Below are 20,578 nucleotides of genomic sequence, written 5' to 3'. Positions count from 1 at the left end.
TGAGTCTGGACATTGATGGCCGAAGTGGCGTGTTACTTAGGTAGTTGCAGGACTCGGCCCCGGTGGGAGTCGGCAACATGCCCGGGGATGCCGGCGTTGACTACAATGTGAGGGCCAACCTCACTAAGCAAATTTTGCAACAAGACTGAGATTACTGAGTGAGGAGAAATTCTCCGTGCTATTATCCCCGCTCCCGCAATCTAGATTACTAGGCAGGCTAGGGTAGAGGTCGAGATTCCAAGTTTGTTGTCTTGGCTAAGCCATACGGATAGCTCGGATTACGAGAGAAAGCCAAGAGTTGGGGTTTGGTATAGGGTATTGGTGATATCGTTTGATAAACACCATCATGACAGACAAGCGGAGGTTGATACGAATCCAACAGGATGGAATGGCACATTCAGATTCGTAATCTGCAGATACCACATGCCAAAAACGTGGGCATAGATAGCGCTGACGATTACGGGCGCATATGATGAACGATACATAAGATCATCCTCGACGTTGAACCGAACGAAATGATGCAACAAGGCGAAGCGACGTGGCGGTGATGCTGCATAGAGGATGTACGCCATCCGGCTGTCCGAAGACGCAAACGTATCACAAACAGAACAAGTAAAGGAAGGATCGAAGACATTCCGCCAAGAACTCAACGGATAAGACGAAAAGCCCGTTGATAACGACGTCAAATAGCATGTGGTATGTGACGATGTGCGGAACAACCAATGGTGAATAGTGCGGAATGATCTTACCTCACAAAGAAAAGATAGCACGAAAAAGTTTGAAGATGGAGGGGGGCTATGAAACGTGGTTATGCAAGCATCTCACCAGGGGAATGTTAACCAGTGATAGGTTGGCGAATTGGTGGTGTGAGGCAAAGAGATGGTGCCATACGCTCTCATTCTTTGTATCTTGGGGGCCGTCGTTACGAATTGGGGGGAGAGGGAGTCATGGAGAGAAAAAAGGCTGAAGAGCCAAGAGTCAGAAAAAGTCAAATTTAGCCAAATGGCATGAGGAGAGGAAATGCTCCAATCCTAAAAAGGTCATGTTCTCCGGGTGGCAGTGGTAGATGCTGGGGTAAAGCCTGAGAGAGTGAGTGCGGAGTAGTGGAGACGGAGGACAATACCGGAGGGGTGAGATTTAGATGAGAAGAGAGAGAGTAGATTCAAGAGATGAGATGTAGATTCTGTCGGTACTTGAGTCATCTCAGACCATGTATCCACAAACATGGCATCATATGAGAAAGTACGGATATTGATTAGAAAACAATGACAAAACAAGGTTCTCATCCGTGAATATCTACCGAGTCCACTTCTGTAACTTATTCCTTAGGATAAAGAACGGCGTGGAGGATCAGTGGAGAACTCTATGAAGCTTATCTTTTACCTTAACCTGCCTTAGTTATGAGGAGAACCCCAGTGCCATGTGATGAGAAAGAGATTGTGTGTCTGGTTGACTTGGAGGAGTCTCCGCTTACGCTCAACAAAAGCCAGAAGCGCACATCCGGTATCTTAGCCGTGAAGCCATATCCCTGTAGCCACTAAGCAGGGGCTACCCTCCATCTCCTTTTTGTCTGTTCCCATGTTTTTGGGGAATTCATTCGTGTACGTAACGAGAGGTCTTGTTTTCTCCAAAGTTAGGGGGGATAAGGCGGTAAGAGGAGAGGAGAGAGGGTGAGTTACTTGGAGAATGTTGCAGTCTTGTTGCTATAGCCGAGGGTATTAATGTTCCGGACGTGCGGAGCTTGAGTGCACTAAGAGTCTCCAAATCGATGGAAGCTAGAATGGAAACATCAGATCTAGCACTACGTATGAGTACACCATGAAGATGAGATTCAATCTGAAGCTGTCAAAATGCAACCCCGTTCTTTCCCGTACGAACAGGCTTCCCCAGAATCTTCATCTTGCTTTTCCCCGGAATCTCTTCTTCATCTCCATCTAAATAATCCGGGGCAAATGGAGCCTTTCTCGGGAGTCGACCGGTCGATGGAGACGCGAAAGTGAGCTGTTGGGTGCTGCCAGTGAGACCAAGACAGGAGAGACTGGTCCACTGAGGCCCAGCGCGGTAATCAGCCCGGATCCTGTAAGCAGCCTAAAACAGTCGAGTTGAGTGGGTAATTCCCCCGCAAAATTGGTCCGGCACTACAGCCCAGCGCATCTGGGGTCATTCATTCGCACCAACCACGCACTGGACAATAGCACTAAGATAACATTAACATTAACCTGTAACTTATGCTTCTTCCCACTCGGAACTTCCCCTCCCATACCAACGCTATCTCACTCACACACACTTCTTTTCCCCTCACCGATCTCACACGCCGCGTGTATTTGCCATGTGGTGGCGTCCCAAGCGCATTTCACCTTTTCTCCCACTCTCTTCCTTCTTCAAGACAAGATCATCCCTACAGACTCACACTAGGTCTAAAAGAGTGAGCTTCCATTGATCCGATATGAGCTACGGCTGTCAAGATAGCCGAAGCCGTTGAAGCAAGCCCCCCCGAGGAAGTGAAATAGATGAGGCTCTGTTTTTCCCTTCTTGAAGCCACAAGAGATCTGGCAAATCTGCTGGGCGTTTTCTAGGCACTTGACTTGGCAGATACGTGATGGAACCTCGTGCCTGACAAGATGTACTACGCTGTGATGCTATGTTGATTTACTACTACGTACGGCGTATGTTTGCCTTATCTTGGATATTATGATGCATACACGTGGAAATATGCAGACTTGATTACTATGCTTCACGTAGTGGATGCCATGCCATGTGTCTTGATGCACCCAATACTGCCTGCAACTGCACCATCAGGGCCCGTCGGGACGGACGGCAAATTATCATCTCACACACACATCTCGGATAGAACGACAGCCTGCTGTTCTCGGGGTCCGTGGACGACGCACGGTTGCAAGGTGTCAGTGGTAGGTAGATTACCATTTCAGTGAATGACATGCGGTAGGGCCATCATGGTACGATGTTGTTTATGGAGATCGCCCACGAGACACAAGTAGTCTAGACAGGGTTGTTCAGAGATCACCAAACAAGAGATGGCGATGTTCTGTGTTAGCATTGGCATATTCAAGTCCGACTGAGCGATGCGCCATACCGTCGCATACTCCCGAAATAAAATGGTGACGGGGATTTGTCCCATTGCATTCTACGTCTGGCGGCGCAGTTCCCTCCCTGTAACTGTCGGGGTTGCAATATCTCTCCAGTACCGACTTGGCATACATGAGAAATCTGTGTCAAGCATTTTTGTCATGCTTGGCTGATGGGCTTGGAAATCTCTTGGGAACCATCACATAAGATCGGCAGAGACCGTATCTCTTGTTCACTTGGCACCCATCGTACAATGAAACAATTCAGTGTTCACCAGCCATCCTTGTAAGAAGAAAGAGGCCACCCCGAATATTTCCAGTCGAGACTCTTTCTGCCCCGATTCACTTTTCCTTTTCCCTGGTCAGCAGGGCCTCGACAAAGTGTGGGCGTTCTTCCTTGGCATTACAGTACAGTATATGTTTCTTTGGGGGTCCGGCGATGGGTCTCCGAGCGGGGGAAAAGAAGAGAAGATAACATGGGGTAACAAACAAGGTGTGAGTGGAGTCTTCTCCCTTGAGTTTAGTTGTTGGTTGACCCCTGTAAAGATTGAAGTTGGAGGTGTTGGCCAGTCGCATCTGGACCTTGTGAGATTGGGCGACACACTCTATCTCTCTCTTCTGCATGCGACGCACACTTTGTAGTGAGGGCCCTACCATTCTAAAATAACCCTTGCTTAGTTGCCGTTCGTGCGGAAAGTGGACTTCATACGACGGAGGCTTTTTCGAAAATGGGACTGGGCTTGCCTGCAAGGGCTATACCTTGTCAGTTGCAGTGGCAGTTTGGTTGTAGACACCCCGAGTATGGATCTGATTCTGGGGAAGGGTAGACTTGTATCATTGACGGACACCGTCTGTTCTGTTCCTCTCTTATTCACTCTGGTATAAAGAGTGGGCTCTTCCCCAGACTATTTCCCCAGTTCTTGTTCTTCAGATCAGAAGCATCCTCTCTCATCTCCTCCCCTGAGGACAAACAACTCTCACTTGATCCTTTCCTCTTTCCATCATCTCAATTCAAGTCACAATGCTTCACCACCACGAGAACAATATGACCTCTGGTCAGGTTGACAGCTCGTCAACCGAAAAGGTCGACTATGAGAAGGCCGTTTCTTTCCACGAAGATGCCTCCCAGGAGGTCTTCGACGAGCCTGCTACCAAGCGCCTCCTCCGCAAGATGGACGTCAAGCTTCTTCCCTTCCTGGCTCTTCTCTACCTCCTTTCTTTCCTCGATCGTACCAATATCGGCAATGCTAAGCTCGCTGGTCTTGAAGAGGCTCTGGGCATGACTGGCAAGTGGGATTACAACGTGAGTGCAACCTCGACTTTACCAATCTACCGGAATATGCAAGGTACTAACACACGTCTTAGATCGCTGTCGCCGTCTTCTTCCCATTCTACGTCGCAGCCGAGATCCCCTCCAACATGGCCATGAAGCGCTTCCGTCCCTCCATCTGGATTCCCAGCATCATGATCGCCTGGGCCATCGTCACAACTCTCATGGGTATCACCAAAAACTTTGGTGGTTTCCTTGCAACTCGAATGGCTCTCGGTCTCGCTGAGGGTGGTCTCTTCCCCGGTATCACTTACTACATCACTCTCTGGTACAAGCGACACGAGTGCGGTCTTCGCATGGCCATCTTCTTCTCTGCTGCTACTGCTGCTGGTGCTTTCGGTGGTCTCTTTGCTCGTGGTATCATGGAGATGGATGGCCTTGGTGATCTTGATGGCTGGGCTTGGATCTTCATGATTGAGGGTCTCATCACTTTCGTCTTTGCTATCATGGCTTTCTTTGTCATGCACGATTACCCCGATACTGCCAAGTTCCTCAATGACTCTGAGCGCAAGGAGGTTCTCCGACGTCTTGAGGAGGATCGATCTGTTCTCTCTGATGACTTCAACATGAAGTTCGCCAAGGATGCTCTCAAGGACTGGAAGATCTGGGTTCACATGATGATCACCATCGGCATCTACACTCCTCTCTACTCCATCTCCATTTTCCTTCCCACCATCGTCAAGAGTCTCGGCTACACCAACGAGAAGGCTCAGCTCATGTCTGTTCCTCCCTACGTTGTCGCCTGTCTCTTCACCATCGGTGGTGGTCTCGCTGCTGACAGGCACGGCCAACGTGGTATCTACATGATCTTCTTCTGTGTTGTCGCGTAAGTATTTCTCCAGCCCGCCAAGATTCTAGAACGGGAGATCTTCCCGACTTGGCACATTCACAACAACCAACTCATTTACTAACATTCCTCTCAGTATCATTGGTTTCATCATCCTTGCTACTGTCGACTCCCACGGTGCCAAGTACTTCGCCGCTTTCCTCATCACCTGCGGTATCTACCCCAACGTTCCCCAAGGTGTCGCCTGGAACGGCAACAACATTGGTGGTTCTCTCAAGCGCGGTGTCGGTATTGCCATGCACGTCGGCTTCGTAAGTTTTATCCCAATGTCTCAGACATATTCAGCCACAGTTTCACTAACATCTCATTAACAGGGTAACCTTGGTGGTGCCGTCTCTGGCTTTGTCTACCGCAAGGATGATGCTCCCAACTACCGTTCCGGTCACTGGACTCTCGTCGCCACTACTACCATGAGCTGCATTCTCAGCATCTTCATGACCATCTACCTCCGACGCGAGAACGCTCGCCGTGATCAGACACACAAGGCCCCTCATGAGTACACCCGCGCTGAGAAGGAGATGGAGCAGGACTCCGGCGATAACGCCACCTTCTTCCGATACACCGTCTAAGCGGTGGATATGGGACGCGATGTCTTGCAGAACATCTTACAGGACATTGCATGAGTTTTGTATATGAGCGTTTGGTCTAGCGAAAAGGATTATTACGATTGGACGGAGTAAAAAGGAAACACTTTTGCATGGATATAAGACCTATACATTTTGACGCTTGTATAATGAAATGAACCTCTAATGATATGAGGTATTCCACAACTATTGTCTCTCACTCTCACCTGTGATCAATTGCCATGCTCTCCGTTCACCTGTCAGGTGAAACAGTCAATAAGCCAACAACCAACATCCCTGACCACCAACAAAATAAAAGACCTATCAGAAGCCAGAACACATGCTGCAGTGAGGATGCACAGGGCTCAAAACACGGCTGACAGTGGAGGATCTCACCGACCGGAATAGACGCTGGGAAATCTACCGCAGGGGACCTTTTGCCCAGTCGAGGCCTGCACGGGCAGCAGGGATATTCATAGATGAAGATCTACCAACCCCAGTCTCAGGAATGATGCCGTCTTATCCGTAAGGGTAAGGTAGAGGTAAGATTTTGGATAATCATGCAAGACACGTCGCAGATTCTGATCCCAATCTGTTAGGTACGCGTATTCCATGTGAACTGTTCTCATTCCTTTGGATGATCGACCGGCTTATCTCCACATATCATAAGCTTAACTTGAAGAATAAACACTCTACCGAGGCAACAGAGCCATTTATTCGTATTTCATGTGTTTTCATCTTTTCAGCTCACGCAGTTATCCATAGCGTCGTATTGCGCCAGCCATCATCTCACTGCATGGGTCTCTTGTTGTAACACAGGTGTTTTTATCCAGGCTGTCGGAGGATCATTCCGATGTCGATCATTTAAGTATGGCGTTTTTTCTGCAAATTATCGTAGTGGCTTATTGCGTTCTATCCGGGCAATTTGCTTTGTATCACAAGGGTTTCTACTCTTAACTGTGCCCTTTTTTTCACGACGAAATGGTAACGACCACCAACAGGCTTTAGATCCTTATCCTTAGGTATTTCCAAGTGAGGATAAACTCCCGAGAGTTTAAATATGCATCAATCAAAGCCTGGCGCTATCAAATCAAACTGCATTTAACCGGAGAGTTTAATAAGTTAGTAACGCCGATAACGACGGAATGTGGGATTTCCATAAGCGACTTCTCCAACTTTGATGACTCCCCCAAATCACATCCATCCCCAAGTTGTGGTAATATCGGCGCCGAAAGTTCCACTTTTCCCGGTGCAAACACCGATACTCGGGGAGGGACAGTGGCTGCAGTGTCAATACGCACAACAGAATAATAAATTTTACAGCCGCGATTTGCGATCGAAGCTGGTGCACAGTCGTTTACACTCAGGCGAAGCTCAAGATCTGCAATTGATCTCCAGCTCCACGGCATGGGTATCGCATGGAGCTAAGCCAAGAAGCGAAAACGAGAGGGCATACAGAGTACAGAGAGATTAAACGCCAGGGTGTCAAAAACACCTAGTCTAAAGGTCCACTAAGCTTATACTAAACTTACCTAAGTCTTTTTGTCGCTTAGAATAGCGGTCTTAAGTCTTCTTGCGTCCTTATACAACCTGGGCAAAATTACAGTAGATATTATGGCTAAATTGACTAATTATGTCGCACGAATGCGCTAGAATGAATTAAATCCCCAGGCTCAGTTGGTGCAAGCAGCAGCACCCTTGCTCGTCTTGGTCGCCCAATTCGTCTTTGTCTGCTTGACCACAGAAGTGGTAACCTTGGACACAGTGCTTCGCTGCGTGACCGTGCTGGAAGGCAGCAGAGTGGTCTTCACTGTAGCCCAGCTTGTGACAGTCTTCTGGTCCAGAGTGACAGTAGACGTCTTCTTGACGGTGTTGGTTGAAGTAACCTTGACAGTTCCTGCGGCCAGAGTCTGGGTGAGAGTCTTGTAGACTGTGACTGTGCTTGCGGGAAGAGTGGTGGTCTTCTTCTCAGTGACAACAGATGTAGCGTCGACGACAACTGTAGTGGTAGCGGCCTTGAGAGTAGTGGTCTTGCCTGACTCTTTGGTGATGACCTGTGTAGTTGTAGAAGTAGATCCTGCAATAGTAACAGTGGCGAAACGCGTGGCGACAGATGTAGACACCTCCACAACAGTCACGGGCTTCAAAGTGCTTGTCTTTCCAATTGTCTTGGTGGTGATCAATTCCGTTGTCGTTGTGCTACCAGGAACAGTCGCGGTCGAGGTCTTGATGTTAGTGGTGAAAGTCGAGACCACGGTGACAGTGACTGTTCGGAGAGCCTCTGCACGAGCCTCAAGATTGATTGATCCAAGGTCCAGATCACGACGGGTCAGGCCAGAGGTAAGGTCGAAAGAAGGGTTACCAAAGACAACAGCAGCTCGGTGCTTAAGAACCGCCGCGGCACTTCCGAGATCACGCTTATCCTGGGTTGGGATACACTTGAGTGTTGTTGTCTTAGAGACAGTCTTGACAGAAGTTGTCACAACAGTAGACACAACAGTGGTAGCCTTCAAGGACGTGGTAGTAGTACCGCCAGTGCCAACAGTGGTAGTAGTAGTGCTCTTGACAGTGACAGCCTTGGGGCTTGAAGTCTGGGTAGCGAAGACAGTTGTAAAGTCAGTCTCTTCTTGAGTCACCGACTTGGGAGTAACTGTGACTGCAGTGGTAGATACAGTTGTCGTGACGGCCTTGGCAGAAGTTGTGATCCAAGAAGTGACAGTCGCGGCAACCACGTTAGTTGAAGTCTTGGTAACATCAGCAGGGGTGACAGTCTTGCCAACATCCACAACGTCAGTCGACTTGACAGTGATAACGCTGTCGCCTTGAGTAATCTGCTGAGTCTGAGTAGTCGTGCTCTTCTCAGTATTGGTCTTGGTAGTAGGATCAGGCGTGATGGTGGTTCCGACATCAAGAGTGGAAGTGGACTTCTCCGTAACAGTCACATCGGCTCCGGTTGTAGTAACCAAAGCTGTCTGAGACGTTGTCACAGTCTGCGTGGTGAAGATAGTTGTGGAGCTGAAGGTCTGAGTAGCAGCGATGCCCGCATCGAAAGGTGTTGCGTCAACGAGCGTCATGTTGATCCAGGTGGTAGAAGTGAAGAAAGTGCCCAGCTCAAACTGTGCAACATCCTCGGCAGAGAGCTGCTTGGCGAAAGAAGCACGCTGGCTAGTGGAAGATCCAGGACCAGAATTGTCGAACTCTCCAAAGATGACATTGGCTGTTCGGGGATCGGCCTTGGTCCAGGCTTGCCAGCCCTGAGCAGCTACACACGAACCCAGCTCAGACTGGACGTAGGCAACGCGGGCATATTGGTCCCAAGGTCGACCAAGGTAGATATTGGAGTAAGAGGCGCCGCCGGCCGGTACGACTGTGCACTGGTCGAATTACAAGCGATAAGCAATCGCTATCAGTAGGCAAACAAGTGCCAGTGACCAAAACTTAATGAAAGCCATCCATACAAGTGACGCTACAAGCAATCAGAGGTACCAATCAATGACAACAGTTGTCAAGAATGGGAGCGCAATGAACCAAGGTTTGGTGGATAAATTACTTTCACCACCGCGGAAGCTTGATCGAGAACAATTGCACGGTAATGGCCAACAATCACTGTCGGTGACCAAGCCAGCGTGATGAGTATGACGAAGCAAACCTTGGGTGTCACGGCGAGGAGCAAACGACCAATGGTCACTGTGAAAGCGAGCGTTTGTCACCAACAAACACATATCAATAGGTCAGCTCTAACATTGGATCATCATACTATCTCCACTGAATGATGTACATGACTGAAGAGATTCGACAATCACTGATAATGTTTACACAAGTCTGATGATGACGGTGTAACAAACCTTGTTTGTCACTGTTAAAAGAGCATTTGCCACAATAGACACAGTCACAAGCGAGCGTTTGTCACTGACAAACGTCTAGCAATGAGTCAACTCAAACACTGAATCATTGTGAGCCTCTTCACTGAGTAGTGCACATGACTGAGGATATTCAACTATAAATACCGGCTTCCGTTCCTCCTTTCACACTTCATTCTTCACAACTCATCACCACTCTTGCTTTGAGCCCAAGGCTACCCAGTGTCTAGACTGACTACTCTACGCATCACTTCTTTCCCTTTGACTGCCGTCCATCCACGATGGCGGGATCAACTTCCAGGCCCACTGTCGACCAGCTTGTGTCCAGAGACCGTTCATTCGCCATGTCGGTATCAACTTCCAGTACTACCATTGAACAGCTTCTTTTCAAAGATGAGCCACAGGTTCCGTACCCTCGTGGATCCGACAAACTCTGTCATGCCATTGTGATGGTTGAGCGATACGCCTACGACGATTCCGCACCACATATCCCACAACATCTTCGAGGCGCTACCCCCAATCAACTCAAGACCGACGGGAAGCTTCGTTTGTATGCCAAAGAACAAGGCTTTATCGTGTCTATCAACCCACAGTTCACCCATGGCATGGTCCTATTCATGAAAGGCCACATGCAAGTCTTTGGTATGTCAATCTTGACAGTACATCCCTCCAGTACGAATTTGACTAACAATCGACGAAGCCATAGTGCCTATGACATTCCTCCGCCAAGGCTCAGCCATTAGAACCCTTTCCGACAAGACAGCTGACAATATTCCTTTGTTGGGGGCACCAGTGATGAACTTGCAACCCCAGCAGGCCGATAATCTGTTTGACCAGACTGTCCGAACACTTTGGAATCTCATTTCGCGGCCAGAGTCACTGCAACGACTTCGAGAGCTCCTTATGCCTAAAGAAGACATCGCTGGCTATTTCAACACGGCCAGAGACAATGTTGACTCTATCACCAATGCTCTTCTCCCCCAAGTTCGGCAGGTTCTGCAGTCTGGTGAATTCTCTTTAAGAGACCTTACCAGCCTTCGTCATTATTCCGAGGACTGGCCAAGCAACCAAGCTAGTTGTATCTATCTGAGAATTTACACTAAGCGAAACGACAGGCCTGGACCCTTCTCGGACACGTCACAAGCGGACATTAACAGAAATGTTGGCATCTACATTGGGCAATCTCGTCGCATCCGAGATCGAATGGCTCAATACAGAAACACAACGGTTCCCCGGACACGAAGTGCTCATTTGAGGATTGCCTTGAAGTCTTCTCCAGAAGACCGACATATGATTCCTATTATGATATGGGAAGATGGAAATGTTCCATCTCACGTTCTCAACATGGCAGAACAAACTATGGTCCTTCTATTAAGATCGTATCAGCCATTCCTATTCGCCACGGAAAGCGATGTTTCTCCAATGACTTTGGTGAACTCACGACGCGCAAAACTGTTTTCCTCTTTCCAGGCCAAAGCCGCTTCTACAACACGTTGGCCACGTATTAGCGGCCGAGGTTGTAATACGGAAAGCCCATTGTATGGAAGTAAAAGATCGTTGTACCAGTTGTTGTCTATCCCTATGGCCCCCGGAAATCCAAATGCCAGATCTTTCACTAGCTACCGCATCCGACGACCACTGTACTATAGGACCGATGCGGCTGATATCAGTCTGGGCTTCTATATCCACTACAGCGATACAAACACAAAGCGGCGCCTCCACCCGATCAGAGTCATGAATGACACCCTCAATGCGCAACGCCCTAAGTATGGCTATCTCGTGTTTGAGGTCATGGACGATGGCAAACCACATACTCGTCCTTACATTGGCGTACCTTCTGTCGGACCATTTAAAAACTTCAGTCAAGCATCGAGCTTTGGAGTGCATCTGGAATGGTTCAATGAATCGGCTCAAAGATGGTGTAAAGCTGTCTTGGCCAAGATTAACTACCCCAAATCAGCCAGGGTAGCCAGAACAGGCGACGTGGAAGGTTGCTTGAAGCCATACCGAGAGGGCATGATGATTATCCAAGGCCTTAGAGGCTTGCAATACACCGGAACACTGAATGGCTTCCCCAGAAGTGTTAGCATTATGTGCCAAGATATTTCTGTCCTGAAGACCAACCACTTACAGCAAGAGTACCGCCTAGATCCCCGGCCCCGAGTCTCGAGCTCTGCCCCAGCCAGATCAGACTGGCAACACAACTATAACCTCATGGTTCGGCAGTTCTCTTGTGATATGACTCGAGTTCTTGTTGAAGCACCTGCTGCAAACGATCCGACCATGATATTTACTACAAGTGAAGCTATAAGCGCCGGAGTTTTGATGAGCCAAGGCAAAAGGCGCCCTTGCGATAGTTGTTTGATTGCTTATCCTTCTTCTAGTGACGAACGCCCCTTGTGTGAGCCTGATCCGTCACATCCCCATGGGTGCTGCAAGTTGTGCTCTCTTTTCAACCGTCCTTGCACGTTTACTGCTTCGAGCCAACTCCCTCGTCTTTTCGGTGATCGGGAGCCCTGGAGACACGAGACCTACCCCTTGTCTGTGTATCCTAATGGACCTTTCCGTTGGCTTATCTATCATCGCTCTATGTCTAACGAAGAGCTCAATGCGAATGATTTTGTGCAGGAACCTTTTGAAGAGAGATTCGGGCTTCCCGAGGAGGATGACGGCGCCGAGGGTGATGAGAGTGGTGAGGCTCAGGGACAGGTAGTTGAGGTAGATGAGGAATGAGGTGCTGGACCTAGATATGTCTTCCGGGGAACAAATTCATGGTGGCAGCATTTGACTTGGGATCGTAGTCTTAGCAAAGGTGCTATTTCTGGGCACAGAGATAGAATCGGGGGCTATAATGAATTGACTTGATTAATCGCACTTGGCTTCATCTTCGTGATTTGGATCAACCAAATGACAGCATAAGAGACGCAAACATCCTCGACACTTTAACGTAGTGAGAGAAATAACAGACTCTGATCAGGATGTGACTAATCTACAAACGTGCTCGTGGAGAGAAATAGCCCTGCTTCTGAAGCAAGCCAACAACCTCATCTGCGATGCCCCATGATAACTCAAGACCTCTGCCACCAACACCATAGGCATGGACAACGGCACCTGGCTTCAGAAGCTCCATCTCTAGACGAAGGCCACCTTCACGCGCTGGACGACGACCAACGATGTCTCTAACGACATCGAAGCGATCGGACGCTTTGTTAGTAGTAGATCCGGGGCTTTCGCTGTCGAAAGGGAACCACTTTGCTGCATTGGACAGAATAGTTTCCTTGGTGTCAGCCGACGGGTAAGGATCCCAATTATGCGGCTCTTTGGTGCCTCCAATGATAGTCCCGCCTTCTAAAGGTCGAGGAATAGCGAATGACCAAGAACCATCGGAGTTCTGGATTGTTACAGTCTTCGAAATTGGGTTTCGCACAAGACACGTCTGGCCTGGAATGACATTAGCTATAGAAACAAAGGCGCATCCGTATCTTAGCACTCACCTCGGATGGGAAATACTTTGGGATCCCCGAAGCCCATGCCTGAGCAGTTGATCACAACAGAGACAGAGTCTTCGATCGAGAAGACCTCTTCCAGTGATGCAAGCGTGTACTGTCTTAGACGACCTCCTCTGTTTTGAAACCTGCGCTGCAGGAACGACGCATACAAAGGGCTATTGAGACAGTATGTTCGATAACGAAAGCCCAATTTCAGAGAGTCACTCATGGCACCCAATTCGCTGCTGCTGAATAGCTCAAAGCTCGACTGGATGTGAGCGTACACCGACTGAGATACATCCTTGACAACATCGACATACTCATGCGTAGGGCTCTCAAAGAACTCTTCTGCGGGCATGAATTCAAGGCCTGCGCTCAGTTTGTCTTTCTCAGACCAACTGTCAAGAGTATCGTATGTTTTCTTTGCCCATACCGCTTCTTGAAGAAGCTGGGGGGTGTTTCCCGGGCATGGTCTGTAGTGTGCACCGGCCCATGGTGTAGCGTAGTTGATAGACGTCTCATTGGGAAAGTCTCGTGTGATGATTACGATGGATGGTGGGTTGTTCTGGGAGAGAGTTTGTTCTTGGACTCGGAGAGCTGTTGACAGCCCAATGACTCCAGCGCTGTTCGCTCCAAAGTTTAGCCACGACTCCCAACGTGATTGACTGTTCAAAGGAAGGCCCAGTGGCTTCTGGAACAGGAAAAGTATTGGACCTACCCAACGATGGCGATAGTTTCGCCTTGATGAGACATGCTTAGTGAGATCTAGCTGAGAATTAAAGGGGTGAACACACAAAGACAGTTGGGTCAAGATGATCGATGACTTGAAGGATGACTAGCGAGTACTCTTATAAGAAGAGGATTTTGTTGTAGATTTATCGTTTGGCTTCGGGAGACGCCGATGGCATGCCTCGCTCGTAAGAGGTATCTTACTAGCACTCTTAGGGTCCACGTCATAGCTCTTGGTATTTATCTCGTCTTCCCTAAAATTCCCACTGGATTCCCATCAATTGCCGAAGATATTCGAAGGACGCCACTTGGTAGTCAAAATGAATGCATCTAAAGTGATGGAGGAAGGTGTCCGTCAAAACATGATTGGACATAAACTTGCATTAGTCTCACGGAGATCCACCTCCATTCTTCCTTGGTGATGGAGACATGTGGGGAGATCTATCACGGATTCATCCTGGCATCTTGTTGGTCACATTGCTTTACAACCAACATTCAGCCTTAATTGAGTCAAAATGTCTCTCTGAGCTCTCTCCGAGCATCGGAAACTCATTTATCATCTGGTAGACTATAAGTAACTTGTAGGTTGGACTGACCCAACCTTCAAATCAACCGCAGCCCATCTTACATCACTCGTGTTTAAGCCTAGACTCTTTGACTCTTACGACATTTATCATGGCTCTCCGAACCGGTGTCCTAACTACTGAGGCGCCTGCCCCAAGTCCCCATCTCTCGCAAGCAATCATCCATAATGGAACGGTCTATTGTTCAGGCTCGTTTGGTATGGATCCACAGACTCGACAACTAGCTGAGGGACCTTACCATCAGACCGTATGTACCTCTTTCTCTCCCCCAGGCTGAGAACCCAGTGTGTGTTCTAACTCTCGTTATAGGCTGGAGCTCTCAAGAACCTTGATGCCATTCTCAACAAAGCGGGAACAAGCCTCCACAACGCTTTGAAAGTCACCATCTTTATATTAAACATGGACCACTATGCTGAGGTTAACAAAGCTTACCTCGAGTTCTTTACTTCTGATCCCAAGCCAGTAAGTCAAGTCTTTCGCTTAAAGTGTCGGCTTGGTACTGATAATGACGGATAGAGCCGAACGTGCGTGGCTGTTGCTCAGCTCCCACTGGAGGGCGCTCATGTGGAGATGGAGGCTATTGCCGCTATTCCTGAGAAGTCTAGCAAGTTGTAGAAATCTCAAGTACTGTTAATTAGTATCATTATAATAGAGTTGGTCATCTTTACCCTAAGTATCCGACTTGTGTAATGCTTGAAGTTGCGCGAGCTCTTTGTAAATTGGTTATAGACCATTTTATCGAAGTAACATGATTTACAGTGAATGGTACGAATTTATACTAAATTCACGAATATAAAACCTGCTGAATTTAAGTTCATTCTTTCATTTAGATTACCTCGTGTGGTATTGCAGGAACCTGCGTCATCTAGATGTTTGGATCCTGTGAGAGTGTCATCAATGAACCGCCATCAAGCTTCAGATCTCGGACCTCGCTCGCCAAAATTGATTCCTTAATAAAACATGAAGTAGAAGCCATGTCGGTAAAAGTTGCCTTAAACTCCATAAGAGTGGCGATCTACAACCATCAATGATCAACCAACGAGACAAGCCTAGAGTTCGCCCCGGCAGAGATATTCTCGGAACACGGAGACATTGACCAATTTGTTTAGAGTTCTCTGTGCATCAAAGCACTGCTAGTAGTTTACGAGGTAGTGGGAATGCCAGTCAGCCACAAAAATCTAGGAATCGAATGGAGGTACACCTCCGTTGAACCACTAGCGTTACACCACTTTCCATGAAAAGCCTCACGGACTCGCCTCGAGATACAACCAATAGCGTTTCATCGCCTCTGAAAACACTTACTAGATTGGATCTAAGATACCCCACGATTCATGTCCCCAGTGTCATTCCCCCGGGGCCCCATATCTGTAGTCTCATCTACATCAGTACGCTTTCTGGAGCAAAAAAAGATATAAAACAGGGCCTCGGGTTCCTTAAAAACTACCAATATCTTCGCGCACACATCTTCAATATCTTTTTACGACCAACCCTTCAGCAAAATGTCCACTAAACTCTCACAGATGAACTTTGCACCGGTTGATGGCAAAGAGACTCTCGAACTCTCTCCTTCCAAGAACACCGACCGCGAGGAAGGTGTTTCTTCTGAAGTGAACGATCCTAGCTACGATGCTGCACAGAAGAGTCTTGTCCGCAAGCTGGACATGACTCTAATGCCGATGGTTTTCGTTCTCTATCTGTTCAATTACTTGGACAGGAACAATATTGCGTAAGAACGGCTTGATCCATGTTTAGGTGCTCCACTGATGCGAGAAACACTAGTCAAGCAAAGTTGGATTCCTTTGAGAAGGATCTTGGGTTAAGCGGTAATGATTATAGCACTGCTTTGGCAATTCTCAACGTTGGGTTGGTCAACTGCTGGATTATCAGAAGCATAAGCTAACCAAAGACAGATACATGCTTATGCAAATTCCAAGCAACATGATCCTCACTCGCGTTCGTCCTTCGATTTATATACCAGCATGGGTCTGTCTTTGGTCCGTTGTATCTGCTGCCACGGCTGCATGTAATTCATTCACCCACCTAATCATCATCCGCTTTTCCCTCGGCATATGCGAAGCGCCCTTCTTTCCAGGTGTTTTCTTCCTCCTATCATGCTGGTACACCAAGAAAGAGTTAGCACTTCGCTATGCATTTCTGTATTCTGGCCTTGTTCTTGCGACCGCAGTATCTGGCCTATTGGCTGCGGGTATTTTTGCAGGTTTGGGAGGCGTTGCTGGGCTTCAGGGATGGCGGTGGCTGTTCATTCTAGAAGGTGCTGCTACCTTTCTGCTAGGATTAGTCGCGTTTTTGCTTCTTCCTGACTTCCCTGCTACGAAGAGTCAGGATTGGCTCTTTACTGCGGAGGAGAAAGAAGTCGCTGTTACTCGCATGGCCAGAGATGCTGTATCTGAGGAAGAGCATGACCAGTCTGTGTTACATGGCCTGAAGCTTGCCGTAACTGATATCAAAGTCTGGGCTTTTGTAAGTGTTCTAAATCCCTATGTTTCTGAAAACATCTAACCATAGCCCAGGCTCTTTTGCTGCTATCTAACCAATCCGCATACGGTTTCAACTACTTCTATCCTGCCATAGTACGAGGCTTCAACTTGGGTAGTCGAACAATCACTCTCGTCTGCACCGCACCACCATATCTCCTCGGCGCTTTCATTTCTTACTTTATCGCTTGGCACAGTGACCGCAAAGCCGAGAGAGGATGGCATATCAGTGTTGCGATCCTTTTCGCAATCGTCGGTTTCATTATCAGTGCTGCGACAATCAACATTCCAGCTCGCTATGCTGCATCTTTCTTGTATATCTGCGGCTGCTTTGGAGCAAATGCCGCTTTGTACAGTTGGGCTGCATCTTCAGTTGGTCAGACACCAACCAAGAAAGCTTGTGCAACGGCTATCATCAACGTCACTGGTCAACTTGGTACCATTTGGAGCCCTTACTTCTTCGACTCGAATGATGAGCCAAGGTATACTAGGGCGATGATTCTTCTTTTAGCGTTTGCTGTATTGGAGATTTGTGTTTGCTTCTTGTTGAAGTTAATTCTTCGAAGGGCCAATAAGAAGATTATTGCTGAGTATGAGGGAACCGCAAGAGTTCCGACGTTATTCACTCTTTAGTATTCTCGGAGATGATCAAGCTAAATACAGGCATTATGTCCTGGGTCGTGTACAAACCTTTAGTTTGGGAACATGGGGAAACCTGATGAACAATTGACAGGTCGTTTCTCCATATAACATCAAATCTATGTACAGTATCCTGATACCAATGGCTGAGGCCGAATTATTACCGTATTGGGAAATAATTGACTCGTCGGATCGCATGCGGCGCCGGTTTCCAATATCGCGGAGCCGCAGGAATAAAGTTTACTAGGCATATAAGTAAAGTGGATTTTGCAGGTCGGCTTGTGCCCGAAGCTGTGAACATTCTTACTTGAACCATTTTAAACAGATTCGGGGTTACAGCTGATCACTTGATGATAAACAGGGACATGTGGTTCTTGCGACACGAAGAGTGAATTGTGATGAGATAGATGTATGTGCAAGTAGTAGTCTGTATCTACCGTCCGTGTTGATACACCTTTTACTAGGCCATGAGTTTTCAGAAATGTGGTGTTCCTTATTGAGTTAAAATTGCGGCTTTGCGGCATCTAATGCGGCGCATCGTGCAACTACCAGCGGCTCGGATCCGAATCCTTGACATATCAACAGATAATCGACCTATCGCTACACAATAACCTCAGCACGCAATCGTTCCCCACGTTGTCGCAACAAAGGTCAGCGTAACAATAAAGTGAAAATCATCACGAAAAGGGCGATTCGTGAGTCAGTGCAATCAATTTAGAAGTATGGAGTCGATCTGATGTGATTTGATAGTGGTCTCATATTTGATGGCCCTTTGAGATAAAGCCAAGCAATTCCCGCATGTAGATCACTCGGCTGTATCCGCTCTTCATTCCATTTCTTTCTCTTTCCATCTTCAAATATGGGTATCCCAGAAGATTCCAAGGACCTCTCTAGGGTTCAAAGCAGGGAGAAAGAGGGAGAGACTGCTATTGTCTCGGAGAAGTATGCTGATGTGACGCTTCGTCTCGTTGAGGAGCATGGCGATCAGTTTGGGCCTTTGACTCCCGAGAAGGAGAAGAAGTTACGAAGAAAGCTGTACTGGCATGTGATGGGACTCTTATCAGCAATCAATTTGCTTCTATTCGTATGTGCACCGGCGTCTCCTACTATCGATTTACTGACAAATTTGCAGATCGATAAATCAACTCTCGGATATGCTGCCATTCTCGGCCTTTTTGAAGAAACAGGTATCAACAAAGCGCAATACAACAACCTTGGCACATTCTTCTATGTCGGTACGTTCCAAGTCCTCTCACGATTCACCTTTCACTATCAGGACCCATCTCACACTATCATAGGATACCTTGCTGCACAATGGCCTGGCCACTATCTCATGCAGCGGCTCCCCTTTGGCAAATTCGTAGCCGGCTTGGTCTTTATGTGGGGGGCTACTATTCTTCTTCACTGCGTTGCTACCAAGTATGCTGGCCTTGTTGTTCTTCGCATCGCCCTTGGAGCTGCTGAATCAGTCGTCGTGCCAGCTATGGAGATGACAATCGGCATGTTCTTCAATCGACACGAGCAATCATTCCTTCAACCGTTTCTCTGGGTCACAGCGGCTTTGGCCCCAGTTTGCGCAGCTTTCATCTCCTATGGTCTACTCTGGAGTCATAGCGCAGTTCTCCCCTGGAAGCTCTTCATGATCGTTACTGGAGGCCTTTCTGTCATCCTGTCTGTATTTGTTTGGTTCTACTATCCAAGCAACCCAGCCGAGGCTAGGTTCCTCACTTTAGAAGAAAAGGTTCACTCTATCAAGAGAGTGCACGAGTCGAGTCAGAGTTCCATCGAACAGAAGCAGTTCAAGAAGACCCAGTTTCAGGAGACACTTCGGGATCCAGTTTCGTGGTTATTTGCCCTCCAGGCTTTCACACTTATGATGTCCAACAACTTGACATACGGACAACAGAATCTCATTACCACGGCTCTTGGCGTCGATGCTCTAGGCTCAACACTCGTTGCCGCGGCTGGTGGTGGCTTTGGAGTTGCAATCTGTCTTGCTGGAACATTTGCACTGAAGTGGTGGCCTTCCAACCTCGCTCTTCACGGTCTTGTCTGGTGTATACCTGCTGTTGCCGGTGGTATCGGAATGGTCGCCATCAACTGGAACGAGAAACTCGGAATGCTTGCCTGTCTTCTTCTTGCAGGTCATACCTACGGAAACACTTACATCATTGCCCTGGGCTGGGCAACATCGAGTGCAGCAGGCTACACCAAGAAACTTACCCGCAACGTCATGTTCATGATCGGCTACAGTGTTGCAAACCTGATATCTCCTCAGATCTGGGTTCCGAAAGATGCACCTCGCTACTATGGTGCTTGGATATCAATGATTCTTATCAGCTGGGTTGGAACTCCAGCGATCCTATTCGTGATTCAGTTCATTCTCAAGAAGAGGAATAAGGAGCGCAAGGAGTGGGCGGCTGGTTTGAGTGAAGAGGAGAGACTTGCGCATGAGTTTGGTGAGGTTGAGCAGTTGGATGAGAGTGGTCAGGTTGTTCGAAGAAAGGTTGAGATTGCTCTTTTGGATTTGACTGATCTGGAGAACAAATTCTACATCTATCCTATCTAGGATAGTCAAATCAAGCATGCTTAGATCAAGCTTTGAAAGAGAAAGAGTTCTCTGTGGTGATATAAGCTCTCAGCCACAAGTCTCAACGAGAAAGAGTTTCCTCCTGTCACTGACCTGTTCAAGTTTACTAAAACGTCTATTGATCATCCCAAGATTTATCAGATATTTGGTACTTGAGAATATCATTTCCCGAATTTGACGGACAAAGTCTTCACTGTTCTTCCCCAAAAAGGTCCCAGAACACTCATTGCAAATTGAATGAAGGCCACGAGGCGTTGGAATTTAGAATGCTTTCGGTAATCAGCATCAGGAAACTTCATTTCCTTCTGGTGCTAAATACCGTAACGGCCAAGTCCATTGGACAGATCTGACCATTTTCATTCGACTA

General features: G+C 47.9%; 6 protein-coding genes across 6 annotated transcripts; 4 read left to right on the top strand and 2 right to left on the bottom strand.

The window, feature by feature from the left end:
- The first annotated feature begins 3,925 nt into the window (after positions 1-3,925).
- Positions 3,926-6,066, top strand: BKA55DRAFT_302629 (major facilitator superfamily domain-containing protein). The gene is made up of 4 exons (XM_046185601.1): positions 3,926-4,389; positions 4,452-5,242; positions 5,340-5,514; positions 5,578-6,066. Exons 1-4 carry the CDS (start codon positions 4,108-4,110, stop codon positions 5,830-5,832), a joined length of 1,503 nt encoding a protein of 500 aa, XP_046052344.1. The 5' UTR covers positions 3,926-4,107; the 3' UTR covers positions 5,833-6,066.
- A 1,301-nt stretch (positions 6,067-7,367) lies between these two features.
- BKA55DRAFT_724809 (uncharacterized protein) lies at positions 7,368-9,548 on the bottom strand (the record flags this gene model as incomplete). Its single annotated transcript, XM_046201093.1, has 3 exons — positions 7,368-9,200; positions 9,377-9,432; positions 9,476-9,548. 3 exons carry the CDS (start codon positions 9,546-9,548, stop codon positions 7,500-7,502), a joined length of 1,830 nt encoding a protein of 609 aa, XP_046052343.1. The 3' UTR covers positions 7,368-7,499.
- A 2,047-nt stretch (positions 9,549-11,595) lies between these two features.
- Positions 11,596-12,465, top strand: BKA55DRAFT_562909 (uncharacterized protein). Its single transcript, XM_046192342.1, has one exon. It carries the CDS (start codon positions 11,703-11,705, stop codon positions 12,417-12,419), a length of 717 nt encoding a protein of 238 aa, XP_046052342.1. The 5' UTR covers positions 11,596-11,702; the 3' UTR covers positions 12,420-12,465.
- Positions 12,466-12,675: 210 nt separating this feature from the next.
- Positions 12,676-13,927, bottom strand: BKA55DRAFT_592343 (uncharacterized protein; the record flags this gene model as incomplete). The annotated part of the gene is made up of 3 exons (XM_046195378.1): positions 12,676-13,127; positions 13,181-13,797; positions 13,893-13,927. 3 exons carry the CDS (start codon positions 13,925-13,927, stop codon positions 12,676-12,678), a joined length of 1,104 nt encoding a protein of 367 aa, XP_046052341.1.
- Positions 13,928-14,578: 651 nt separating this feature from the next.
- Positions 14,579-17,757, top strand: BKA55DRAFT_662217 (major facilitator superfamily domain-containing protein; the record flags this gene model as incomplete). Its single annotated transcript, XM_046197626.1, has 5 exons — positions 14,579-14,624; positions 16,096-16,213; positions 16,267-16,350; positions 16,398-16,968; positions 17,019-17,757. 5 exons carry the CDS (start codon positions 14,579-14,581, stop codon positions 17,613-17,615), a joined length of 1,416 nt encoding a protein of 471 aa, XP_046052340.1. The 3' UTR covers positions 17,616-17,757.
- A 723-nt stretch (positions 17,758-18,480) lies between these two features.
- BKA55DRAFT_506725 (major facilitator superfamily domain-containing protein) lies at positions 18,481-20,190 on the top strand (the record flags this gene model as incomplete). Its single annotated transcript, XM_046187287.1, has 3 exons — positions 18,481-18,705; positions 18,754-18,856; positions 18,920-20,190. 3 exons carry the CDS (start codon positions 18,481-18,483, stop codon positions 20,188-20,190), a joined length of 1,599 nt encoding a protein of 532 aa, XP_046052339.1.
- Between the last annotated feature and the right edge of the window lie 388 nt (positions 20,191-20,578).

This window comes from Fusarium redolens, assembly GCF_020744475.1.
Source record: "Fusarium redolens strain MPI-CAGE-AT-0023 chromosome Unknown BKA55scaffold_5, whole genome shotgun sequence".
NCBI classification, from domain to species: Eukaryota; Fungi; Ascomycota; class Sordariomycetes; order Hypocreales; family Nectriaceae; genus Fusarium; species Fusarium redolens.
The sequence above is the reverse complement of the archived record's forward strand: the minus strand, read 5'-3'. Positions and strand labels throughout refer to the sequence as shown.

Excerpts from the sequence above, each read along its gene's own strand:
- BKA55DRAFT_562909 (XM_046192342.1), top strand. The coding sequence starts at position 11,703 with ATGATGATTATCCAAGGCCTTAGAGGCTTGCAATACACCGGAACACTG.
- BKA55DRAFT_302629 (XM_046185601.1), top strand. The coding sequence starts at position 4,108 with ATGCTTCACCACCACGAGAACAATATGACCTCTGGTCAGGTTGACAGC. Across the intron at positions 5,243-5,339 it reads ATCTTCTTCTGTGTTGTCGC|TATCATTGGTTTCATCATCC; the intron begins GTAAGTATTTCT and ends CATTCCTCTCAG. Across the intron at positions 5,515-5,577 it reads TTGCCATGCACGTCGGCTTC|GGTAACCTTGGTGGTGCCGT; the intron begins GTAAGTTTTATC and ends TCTCATTAACAG.